The sequence below is a fragment of the Hordeum vulgare genome, chromosome 2H (assembly GCF_904849725.1).
Source record: "Hordeum vulgare subsp. vulgare chromosome 2H, MorexV3_pseudomolecules_assembly, whole genome shotgun sequence".
NCBI lineage: Eukaryota > Viridiplantae > Streptophyta > Magnoliopsida > Poales > Poaceae > Hordeum > Hordeum vulgare.
Genome location: NC_058519.1, coordinates 559,362,268 through 559,374,052, shown reverse-complemented (window position 1 = coordinate 559,374,052; position 11,785 = coordinate 559,362,268). Strand labels below are relative to the sequence as shown.

Below are 11,785 nucleotides of genomic sequence, written 5' to 3'. Positions count from 1 at the left end.
ATTTCGTCAGTTCTGAACAGCACTTCCGTTCAACATTCTCTCTCGATCGGCCTCTGAATGTCGCCGCGAAGCCTGCAATAAATGAATCCATCCAGATAAGCGCTCTACCAGTCTACCATTGATGAGTGCTGTATGTCAAATCCAATAATGCTGGTTCAGTTTATCCTTGTACGACCAGTCTCCTCTACACGTATGTGGTAATGCGACTACGTACTGGATTTTACAAGGCGCACGCTCGAGATAAGTTGCAAGGGCTAGAATGAATTCAGATGAATGATGAGTCGTAAGCCCGCTCTGCACGTGACGCTGACCCTGCATGCGTCATGCATCAACTGCTTGTGGAGTACTCCGTATGGAGTAACAAACAATATGCACTCCTATGTGAACGCAGATCGAAATCCATGTACACCCGCATGCATGCATGACGAGCCCTTAGAAAATGATGAGCATAAGGAGTAGACAGCGTCATAATTTTGATTTGCTTCCGGTGATTGACATTACAATCTACTCAGTTCGATTCTCATGTGCGGTGCACCTCCCTGGTCACATGCGGGAGTGATTACGTATTGCATATGCGCCTGGAATCTGGCGACACGTGTACGATATTGTGGAGCACGATTTCGCCCCTCCGTACAAAACAGAAAGCACACCTTCCACTTGTGTTGGGATGCATACATTGGAGCGCGAGGTGGCGTCATTTCTATTATCACTTGTGTGCGCCAAAGATTCGATTCTCGCAACAAAGAAAAGAGACAATACGTGTCCAATAAGTCTACTTTCGTGTTGCTCCGTGTATATCCGCACATCTACTCCATGAAACAAGTAGTACCAGAGCCATAATAACTATACCAGAATTCGAGGGAGAACTAATCTCGACAGGAGGAAGCTCGTCGTCAGCAGGGGCAATGTCTTTTCGCTGGCGCCATAATTAAGATCTACTAAGCGGAGGTGTCGTGTCCACGGTCATGGCGCTATCATCCATGGCTCGCTACACGTAGTACCAGAGCGGTCTGCAATTAATGAACCCCCGCAGAAAATAATGAACGCGCATCGTCATCCGTTGAGATGGGTGCATGATTCCGCGCGCAGTCCCGGGGCCGGCCGTGGTACAGTTACAGTACCGCGCAACCGCATTATTTACGCCTTGACAAAAGCTTGTACGCCCGCTCACACATACCACACGAACGCCGGCCGTCGCGTCGCCGTCGCCGGCCCTCGAATCATGCGTGATCTAACAACCTTAAAAGGACCCTTTCGTTTCCTTTCCCGCCTGCCGGACCCGCTCATTCAATTTTCCGCTTTCGATTCCTTCCCCGCGGAAGCAGCAGCGTAAACCGACCCTGCACCAACACAGAACCGAGGACGAAATCATAATTTTAACCTTCTCAGTAATTTTTGTCGTAAATTCAGTTTGACATGAAAGTATTTTACGATCTAATCATTTTGACAACACCATAGTCTGTCGCATTTTCGTCCACCGAGCACGCGTACGTGACACGCCAGAAACGACGAACTGGATCCCATTTTTGAAAACGCCATTGGCCCTGACGTTTCTATATAGAGAAGCAACACCAAAGGCCTTGACGTTTCCATGCTGTTTGAAAACACCAAGGCCTTTGTCGTTGTTGTCCTATATGGAAACGTCAGGGTCAACGGGCGTTTCCAGAAACGGGATCCAGCTCGGCGTTTCTGGCCTGTTATGTACGCGTGCTCGGTCTGACAGTGAACAAGGACAGAAACGTTATCTACCTCGACGTTTCTATGTTGAACGGTAACGCCGCGCACTATGACGTTGTCAAAAACATCAGATCATGATATACTTCAATGTCGAGTTTAGTTTGTGATAAAGTTTACCGAAAAGATCACAACAGTGATTTCGGCCGAGAACGATCCATCAGCTTGTACTACACTCCAGTGGGGACTAGGAGTGTTTAACCAGTGTTTGTTAATGAGAATCAAAGTTTAACAAGAACAGTAATGTATTGGTCGTGTGCCACGTAGGAGTGGTATGTGTCATGACTTGCTGGGGGTGGAAACGGTTAGCTTGCGAGGTGGGGCTCCTGGATGGATCGTGGATGGTCAGGCAGGGGCGCAGCTCTTGTGTGTGTCACAAGCATGCATGGCAACATGTCGATCGGCAGCGTTGGAATCTTCCACATAAGCAGGCTAGCAAGCTAAGCCAGACGGGGCTAGCTAGATAGGGGGATACCGGGACAGCGACGGAGCCGGCGGCCGCTGCTTGCACTGTCAAGTATGGTTAAGCGGAAAGAGCTGGGCAGGTCACCGCTTTCCCGCCTCCCCCACCTCCACTGTTCCTGACACGATATGGATATATCGAGTTGTCTCTCTTCCATGGGCTTCATCCCCGCTATAAAAACAGCAAGCCACTCGGCCACTCATGGTATAAAAACAGCTCTTGCTTCTTCCACTTATTAGCTCGCCGGCCGTGGTCAAGACTTGCGACATCGCCTAGCTAGCTAGCTAGAAGCTGCTTGTCCGGTGGGTTTCGCCGACGGACGGACAGGCCGGGCGGCCGGGAGGGACGATGGGGCTGAGGGAGATAGAGTCGACATTGCCGCCGGGGTTCAGGTTCTACCCCAGCGACCAGGAGCTGGTCTGCCACTACCTCTACAAGAAGGTGACCAACGAGCGCGCCTCCCAGGGCACGCTCGTCGAGGTCGACCTCCACGCTCGCGAGCCATGGGAGCTTCCTGGTCAGTCCAATACCTCCTTTCTCTCTCTCTCTCTCTCCCTCTCCCCCTCTCTCTCTCTGTGTGCAGTCTGGTTTCGATCGACTCCTCTTCTTGCCATGTCGCCTGCTGTTTTTCCGGCTATGTAGAGTAGATTAGATCGATGCATATCCATGTGATTAGGAGCATGCATGACCTTCCGAACTATGGCTGAAATTAGCATGTCCTTTGTTGAAGATATCCCGCGTCCGGTCATAATAATGAAGAAACAAAAAAGGATTTCCTGATCAATCAGCCTTACGAGTGGAGCAGGAATATTTTTGTTCCATTCAGTAGCTTAATCCGCTAGCCAATGTCCCATATATCTATGCTCGTTAATCAGGGAGTATGGAATTAATAATCCACAATGATCCCTTCCAATAATGGATTAACTGATCCGGACGCGCAGTGTTGTCCTCGTGAACATCTCGATGACGCCCTCGATCGGTCCTCCGGCCCCGTCCATTTCCTCGCAACGTCACATGCGTAATAGTTACACTTCTGTTTTCCGTTTCCGTTTCCTCAATTTGATCTTTTAGCACGTACGTTACGCGTGCTCTCGTCATCTTGTAAGTTGCGGCTTCGTGCTAGTACGATTTATGTGTGCCCGCGCCGCGCAGCGCTAGTATGTGTTTTCACTGACTGACAGAGCACTGTTATGTTAATTAACAGACGTGGCGAAGCTGACGGCCAGCGAGTGGTACTTCTTCAGCTTCAGGGACCGCAAGTACGCGACGGGGTCGCGCACCAACCGCGCCACCAAGACCGGCTACTGGAAGGCCACCGGCAAGGACCGTGAGGTGCGCAGCCCGTCCACGCGCGCCGTCGTCGGCATGAGGAAGACGCTCGTCTTCTACCAGGGCCGCGCCCCCAACGGCACCAAGACCAGCTGGGTCATGCACGAGTTCCGCCTCGACTCGCCGCACCTGCCACCAAGGGCACGTCCTACCACCTCAACCCTCCATAACACTTCATCGCTTCTACTCTTCAGGTTTCTAACTGGTTTGGATGCAATTCTGCAGGAGGACTGGGTGCTCTGCAGGGTGTTCCAGAAGCAGAAAGTGGACGGCGACCAAGACAACGCCCGCTCCTCCTCGCCGACCTTCGCCGGCTCGTCGCAGCCGGCGCCGGAGCTGCCCGTGATGGACGCGGGCAACGACCACATGACGGGCTTCGCGCCGCCACGGCAGGAAGAGATCATGGCCTGCGGCTCCAACCCGTTGATGAACGCGGCGGTGTGGCAGCAGTACAACTCGCTTCTTCTCGATCAGTACCCGCAGGAAGAGACGACGGCGGGCGGCTCGCCGGCGCTGGCCAGAGGGGTGACGGGAGACGACTGCGGGTTCTTCTTCGACTCGGGGTTCGAGGACATGGCTGGCCTTGGGCAGCTTGGGGCCATGCCCATGAGGTTCCCCCAAGGCCAAGGGTGGAGCTGATGCCGGTCGTGCGCCCGCGGTGATCCTTGTGTACGTACGTACTACGTCCTGAAGCAAACGCTGGCGATTGAATTGATTAATTCCATTGGTGCTGTAGGCATAGCGTGTGAGGTCGTTTATATAGATTGGTAAAAAGATCGAGTGTGTACGTGCCGCCATAAGATGGTTTCGTTTCGGTCCCTTGATTGAATGATGACATGTATTGCAAATTTGCAATCAGAAAACCCATATGTAAATTATTGGTAGTACAACAGAGTTCAGATTTCACTGCACAGGAAACATCTACGCGCTGAGAAAGTTACTCCCCCCTGTCCCATAATGTCCCATAATATACGAGGGTTGTTGATATTACGTTAATGTCAAAAATGCTTTTATATTGTTGGACGGATGGAGTACAAGATACAGATGGTTTTTTATTTCTTTTCTTTTTCGAACTGGAGATATATATTCTTCCGCTGCAACTGTGGTTCCTATTTAATGCACCGGGTGTGATATCTTATCTCAATTTTTTCTCCTTCATTTCAAGTTTCCTGAGATGAACATGCACGTGCAATCCTGTGATGAATCGTGCATGATATGCACTCCAGATTGCATGTATACTGGTGTATGTCTTTTCCAAAACAAGAGAAGGAAGAGTAGAATAACTTGTTTTGCTGGTACATATGCCTGTTCTGTTCTGCACTAGGTGAAGGAGAGTCCGTGGGTCGACGGTTCAGCTGGATTGTGGATGGCCGGGGCAATGACAGTATGATCCTGACCAGTGGTGTCCGTATCAATTTTGACGTATTTGCATAAATTTCTCGGATGAGTTTGACTTAGAAAAATAGCCTATAAATCATCATCTGCACATTGTTTAATTGCCCGTATATAGGTTTATTGTATGAGGAAATTAATTTTGATCTGTTGTTTGATTGGCTGCATCGCATTAGGCGTGCATAGTACACGCTGGTTGGTTGCAACCTGCATTAGGTGCCCTCGCCATTTCTCACTAGTGGTGGTCTTACCACACACGATCTTAACAGTTTCACTCGTAGCTATCAAAAGCAAATGACTGTTCAGTCTAACTACTATCAAATGTCTAAACACATTATTAAAAGCCAAATGGCTGAATGAGAAAAGTTCATCATCCATCCTCTTCCTCTTTCTTTTTTACTGTTGATGTTGTTCCTCTTCCTCTTGTGTTGCTGATGTTGTTGTTGCTGCTACTCTTACTCTTCTTCTTCTTCAGATCCTTGTCTCGCATCTGTTTTTCCACATTGCATATGTCCATTCCAGCCGTTTGGTCTTCGAGGCTTCGTTGTCAAATGTCTCCACATCATGGCCACCGAGGTCAACATCCTTAGGCGTCACATCTTCCTCCTAGGCACCGGTTCATCATACCCCTATTGCAGGGTCCAATTATGCATAATGTAACATGCAAGAGAAAGCTTAATCTGGGTAGGGTAAGGGTGGAATCGTTTCTGATCCAGGATCTCAAACTTGTTCTTGAGAGCTCCAAATGCCCTCTCCATAGTTACTCTAAGGATGGAGTGTCTGATATTGAAAAACTGATGTGAAGTCCTAGGATAGTTTCTACTAGAGAACTCATTCAGATTGTACTTGATTTTCTTGAAGGGTGGAAAAACACGTGTGCGACATGCATAGCCAGCATCTCCTAGGTAGAACCTGCTATCAGTACGACTCATGATGTCACTGAATATGTTAGCATCATATGCTGACCCTTCCTAGCCAGCTAGTACATATGTGAACTTCAGATCAAAGTCAATAGCAGCAAGTACATTCTGGCTTGTGTACTGCTTCCTTCCCCTGTATGTTGTAGCTTGTGAGAGTACCATCTATTGCCTGAATGCGATCCTGAAATGGAAATACAAGAGTGTGTTAGTGCTCACCTTAAACAATCCAAGCATATCAAGCAGTAAACTACATAGTGCAGTGCTCACCTTGAAGTATAGATACCTTCTTGGTCTAGTGCGAATCTTGGTAGGAGTCCATCCAGCCGGTGACTTGATCATCTCTCCTCTGAGCTCCCCAATAGCATACAACACTTGCTTGAAGTACCATAAGAGGGTCTCCATTGATCTCCTGAACGTGTTGTGGATAACCCCGAATATCTGGTTATGACCAACAACATGAAGGAACATGGCCACTTGCTCTTCCACACTCGTGTGGATGCTATATTCTAGAAGTCGTGCTCCTGAAGGTTTGGACAAGTCTCGCAAATGGTGCTCTTTTTATTCTAAGCATCCATGGAGCCTTTGTGTCATTGCAGTGGTATATGCAGTCCAGATTGGCGATCCTCTCGTGCTACCGCATAGGCATTGGATCATACCTGATGGCAGGTCTCTCACCACGACTAACACCTCTCTTGTGCATAAACATGACCCATGCCCGAATCACAGCTATCATTGTTGCTTCCTGAACTACCGACCACATCCATGCGTCCATAACCTAGTCCACATCAAGGATGCACTAAGCCATGGGGAAATCGGTCCTACAAATTGCCTAACAGCCTAACAACGTACCTAACATAAGGGAGAGGAGGTCTTGCTTACCGGCATCGAAGGGGGTGTGGCATGCTTGACTCAAGAAATAACACACGATGTCCAAATGGAAGGGGAGCAGCAGCTCATGTTGTCGGATGTGCGGCCGCCACCGTGGCTTGCACAAATCTAAGTCATCGCCGTCGCCGGTGGTGAGGCTAGAGGAAATGGTTGTCCTAGAGGTAGTGGTGACTGATTAAATGGGTGGGGGGGGGGGGGGAGGTGACGCTAGGTTTGGCGCAATGTTGCCGCTCCCGATTTCCTTCTCACGTCATCCCCACTCGCTTTCACCCTGCTCCTCCACGTGTGAGCTTGCACCGCTCACAGCTTGGGTCGCTAGAAACTATTGATTTGACAACTTCTAGCGAGCCAGACCGTGGGCTTCTTTAAGCTTCACGCGGATGCGAGCAAGCCTGCTCTATTTGCAACCAAACACACATTTTGTGGCTTAACTGGATTTGGTTGTGATTTTGTGGGCAACCAAACACGCCACAAGGCTACATGGGCCATGGCCCGCCCAGCTTTGTAGCACTTTGCCTATTACAACCAACCCATGGGCCAAGAAAAGCCGACCATGAGCAATATCTTACAGTTTAGCCTGCCCAAATTTTCGGTGCAAGCTTTGCCACTCGATGGGACGCTCGCGGGAGCGTCACTAACCACAGAGCACGTGAGCAGGCGGTCCAGCTGGCGTCATAGGGGTGAGGTGGGGTGGGGGGGGGGGCTCGTTCACGGTAGATCGTGTACTCTCAGATTCGGCCGTGGAAAGAAACCGGTTAGAGGTAGAAGAAGAACATCCAACCATCCATTCTTTATCCAACAACTCGACGCATATTTTCTTTTTCGAAGTTGGCGGATGTGAGATGTGTAGAGAGCCCCTTTGGGATGTAACCGGGCGTCCACCTTTTTTTTTCTATCCTTTGATCACCGGTGACACCATGTTTTCCGCCTACTCTCTGCTAAATCAACGAATGTCAGCAATGCCGGTCTTTCATAAAAATAAATCTTTTCATGTACGCGAGGGAAAGTTGGTCCCATATGTATATCTTCTCCAAATAAGAAAATATAAGAACGGAAGAACTTGGTTTACTGATACGTATGAATGTTTTATTCTGCACCACGTCCATTTCAAGGCTCGCGCATTAGGGAAGTTAGCCAAATTAAAATATGTGGCGGGAAGTTGATCCGCGTCATGTGATCGCAATGGCCAATAGCGGTGCGTTGCTTACAACTCCGACTTAAGTTCCAAACAGCGTTTGGATTTTGCAGAGACAAACAAGCATGCCAAGTGACTAGCGAGAATCAATCTGCTGGCCCGCAAGTAGCTACCTAGCTAGCTATACGTACGAACTCATGTAATGGATCTCGTTTTCTCGAAAAACCGGCGTCGACCTCTGCCGCGGCACGTCCTCATCAGGCCAAAACTGCCGAGCAATCATGCAGTGGAATCTTGTGCATTTTCTATGTGTGCATGCAGAGCCAGCATGCTTCATAATTCTCTCAGTGGGTTGTCATCTACTACCTCCGTTTCTAAATATAAGTCTTTTTAGATATTTCACTAATAGACTATATACGGATGTATATAGACATACTTTAGAGTATACATTCAATCATTTTGCTTCGTATGTAGACCCCTAGTAAAATCGCTTAAAAGACTTATATTTAGAAACGGAGGGAATATACCTGTTAGATGGATGACCGTGCCAACCAATCTGTAGTGTGATTGGATGGTAAAAGGGACTATAGTATCTTCAACACATGAGAGTTTAAATTCCGATGCTTGGATTTATTTCTAAATTTATTTTAAAATTTTCGACGATACATATTCAGTAGGAGACGGCGTTTTCGTCGATAATGAGGTGTCTATGATAACATTTTAAATTTCAAAATGATATGTCGGTTCGGTCTTCCAAAGATGCTCGTAAGGGTAAGATGTATGTGTACATTTATAAAGGATAGATGTATACATGTGTATATGATCGTTTGCGACTGTGTTCAAAAAAGACCGAAGACCGTAGGACAAGTTGGCGTGACATGTTATCTGCGCCCACTGGTAGGATCGAGATCGTGTATTCGCAGGGCACATGTACGCCGTGGCGTATGGGCATTTCCAGGTGCACGTACGTGCTCTTACCTCCACATACGCTTTACCGGGTCGTCCTTGTTCAGGTACAAAAGGATGACACATGACATGCCCTCCTGGCCAACAAATCGTCCTACGTAAAGCATGTTAGTTTATACTTCCTCCGTTTCTAAATATAAATTTTTATAGAGATTTCACTAGTGGACTACATACGGATGTATATAGACATACTTTAGAGTGTATATTCAATCATTTTGCTCCGTATGTAAACATCTAATGAAATCGCTTAAAAAACTTATATTTAGGAACGGAGGGAGTACACGTTTCGTCACAAGGGCGAATAATCAAGTTTACTAAAAAAAGGATGCATTGTACATTAATCATACGTGGCGTACGCATTATGTTTGTACACAGTGATGTAGCTAGGATTTTGGACTAGGAAGGTCAAGCCGAGAAAGAAAAATATCGTCACAAATACAATATACCGACATAGCTAGTATATAAATTAGTAAAAGCACAGATCAATAAGGTCATGCTAAACGTTTTAAAAATGCAAAGTCTAATTAGCACGATGACTTTTGATTGTCTTCTATAATACAGTTTGGCCGGCTTCGATGAAGGATGGACAATGACAACGGCACTTCTTCGACTCGTTCTAGTATTGGTAGTCGTCGTTAGACGAAACCAATTTTTGCTCAAGTGTTTTTCTGTAATGATGAATAGATCGAAAATATTTCTTGAAAAAGTTTTTAAAATAAATCAACAACGATATACCACAATAAAAATGTTTGATTTACTAACTATCATTTGAAACGAAACCATAATAAGCAATCAACCCAACTTATCAACTATCAATTTAAAAAAACTATAGTTAGGGCACTAGGTTAACTAAAACCTTGAAAGCACAAGGAACATAGCTTTTTGAAAAGAAAAAAGCCTTTGCTCCTCACACTTCGAGGGGACCTAGCGCTAGGGTTTCCTCTGTCCCTAGGGCCATGGAGGCGTGATGGATCCCAATCCTTGTCGACGGGAGGGTTCCAATTTTTTTTAATTTTAGTAGGGTTTTTTGTTCTTCTCAAGAAGGCGAGGCAGCGACGCCTTCTTGATGATGGAATATGGTTCTCCCCGCCTAGCCCCCGTTTCAGTGGTGCTTCTAGCGCTTTCAAAAGGTGTGTGGAGATTTTTCTTCGACGGATCTCGTGATATTCGGTCGGCGTTTGTCTTCGGTTGATCCACTTGGATCTGGTATTCGTTCGTCTGTGTCTGTGTGTCTCTAAGTTGAATCCTTCTGATCTAAGCTTCTCTTCATTGGCAGCGGTTTTTGTTCTTGTGTGTTGGCTCTATACGGCCTTAGCACGATGACTTCCTGATTGTCTAATAAAAAGAGGTTTGCCCGGATCCGGTGATGAAGGGGTGATGGCGGTGGTGCACCTTCAACTCGCTTCAATGCTTGCAGTCGTCGCTAGGTGGTCTAGAGAGTTTGATGTATTTTTTATGTCTGGTGTTCTTTGTACTACCTTGACAGTTGATAAATAGATCAAAAGTTTTTCCCGCGGACAAGAAGAAGGGACATAGCTTTGAAGTAAATGAGCTAAAAATCATCTTTGAAAGTGACTTCTAACTGTGCCATGAGTTAAAGCGAAGAGTTAATTAGGGGAGCCGCCGCATCCTGCCTATTCCCAAAAGAATTTGCTAGGGTTCCTCTGCCTTTGCCGACGTTGTCCCCGATCCGCCTTGTCTTCTGTGGACTTAGGGCCATGTGGTCATGTGGATCTGGGCCCTTGCCGACACGAGGGCTCCGTTTTAGATGCTTCTTTGTGTTTTGTTAGGATTTTTGTGTCCTGCTCAGGAAGGCTAAATGGTCACGGCTCCATGAAGATGGAATAAGACTCCCTGCTTAGTCCCCATTCTGGTGGTTTGTCTAGCATCATCGATGGGTTTGTGAAGGTGTGTCTTCGACAGATTTGCCTTTGATGAATCTGTTTGGATCCGATCGTCGTTCATCTACGTTCGTGTGTCTTCGGGTTGGATTCTTCTAATCTACGAAATGCTTCAACATGGGTGGTTTGTTGGGGAACGTTGCATGGGAAACACAAATTTTCCTACTTGCAAACACGATCTATCCATGATGATGACCATCTACGAGAGGAGAGATTGAATCTACATACCTTCATAAATCGCTAAGCGGAAGCGTTTAAGAACGCAATTGATGTAGTGGTACGTCTTCGCAATCCAATCATGAACCGTCACGCGATCTCCCGATCAAGTGCCGAACAGACGACACCTCCGCGTTCAACACACATACAACTTGGTGACGCCTTCACCTCCTCGATCCAGCGAGCGATGGTGAAGTAGCAGCCCGAGTCCTTCAGCACCTGATAACCCACAAGTATAGGGGATCGCAACAGTTTTCGAGGGTAGAGTATTCAACCCAAATTTGTTGATTCGACACAAGGGGAAGCAAAACAATATTCTCGAGTATTAGCAGTTGAGTTGTCAATTCAACCACACGTGAAACACTTAGTATCTGCAACAAAGTTTCAGTAGCAAAGTAGTGTGATAGTAACGGTAGCAGCGGTAACAGTAACAACAGTGGCATCAGTAGCGGTAACAGTAGCAGAAGTGACAGCAGTAGCGGTAACAGTAACGTAGAAAGGACCAGTAGGCAAAGACTCGTAGGCATTGGATCGGTGATGGATAATTATGCCGGATGACATTCATCATGTAACAGTTATAACATGGGGAGATATGTAACTAGCTCTAGTTCATCAATGTAATGTAGGCATGCATTCCGTATATAGTCATACGTGCTTATGAAAAAGAACTTGCATGACATCTATTGTCCATCCCTCCCGTGGAAGCGGGGTCCTAATGGAAACTAAGGGATATTAAGGTCTCTTTAATAGAGAACCGGAACAAAGCATTAGCACTTAGTGAATACATGAACTCCTCATACTATGGTCATCTCCGGGAGTGGTACCGTCTATTGTCACTCCG

General features: G+C 47.0%; 1 protein-coding gene across 1 annotated transcript; it reads left to right on the top strand.

Moving 5' to 3' along the window:
• Positions 1-2,392: 2,392 nt before the first annotated feature.
• On the top strand, positions 2,393-4,439 carry LOC123430536 (protein CUP-SHAPED COTYLEDON 1-like). The gene is made up of 3 exons (XM_045114400.1): positions 2,393-2,714; positions 3,402-3,667; positions 3,752-4,439. Exons 1-3 carry the CDS (start codon positions 2,546-2,548, stop codon positions 4,163-4,165), a joined length of 849 nt encoding a protein of 282 aa, XP_044970335.1. The 5' UTR covers positions 2,393-2,545; the 3' UTR covers positions 4,166-4,439.
• The last annotated feature ends 7,346 nt before the right edge of the window (positions 4,440-11,785 follow it).

Excerpts from the sequence above, each read along its gene's own strand:
- LOC123430536 (XM_045114400.1), top strand. The coding sequence starts at position 2,546 with ATGGGGCTGAGGGAGATAGAGTCGACATTGCCGCCGGGGTTCAGGTTC. Across the intron at positions 2,715-3,401 it reads CGAGCCATGGGAGCTTCCTG|ACGTGGCGAAGCTGACGGCC; the intron begins GTCAGTCCAATA and ends GTTAATTAACAG. Across the intron at positions 3,668-3,751 it reads CGCCGCACCTGCCACCAAGG|GAGGACTGGGTGCTCTGCAG; the intron begins GCACGTCCTACC and ends GCAATTCTGCAG.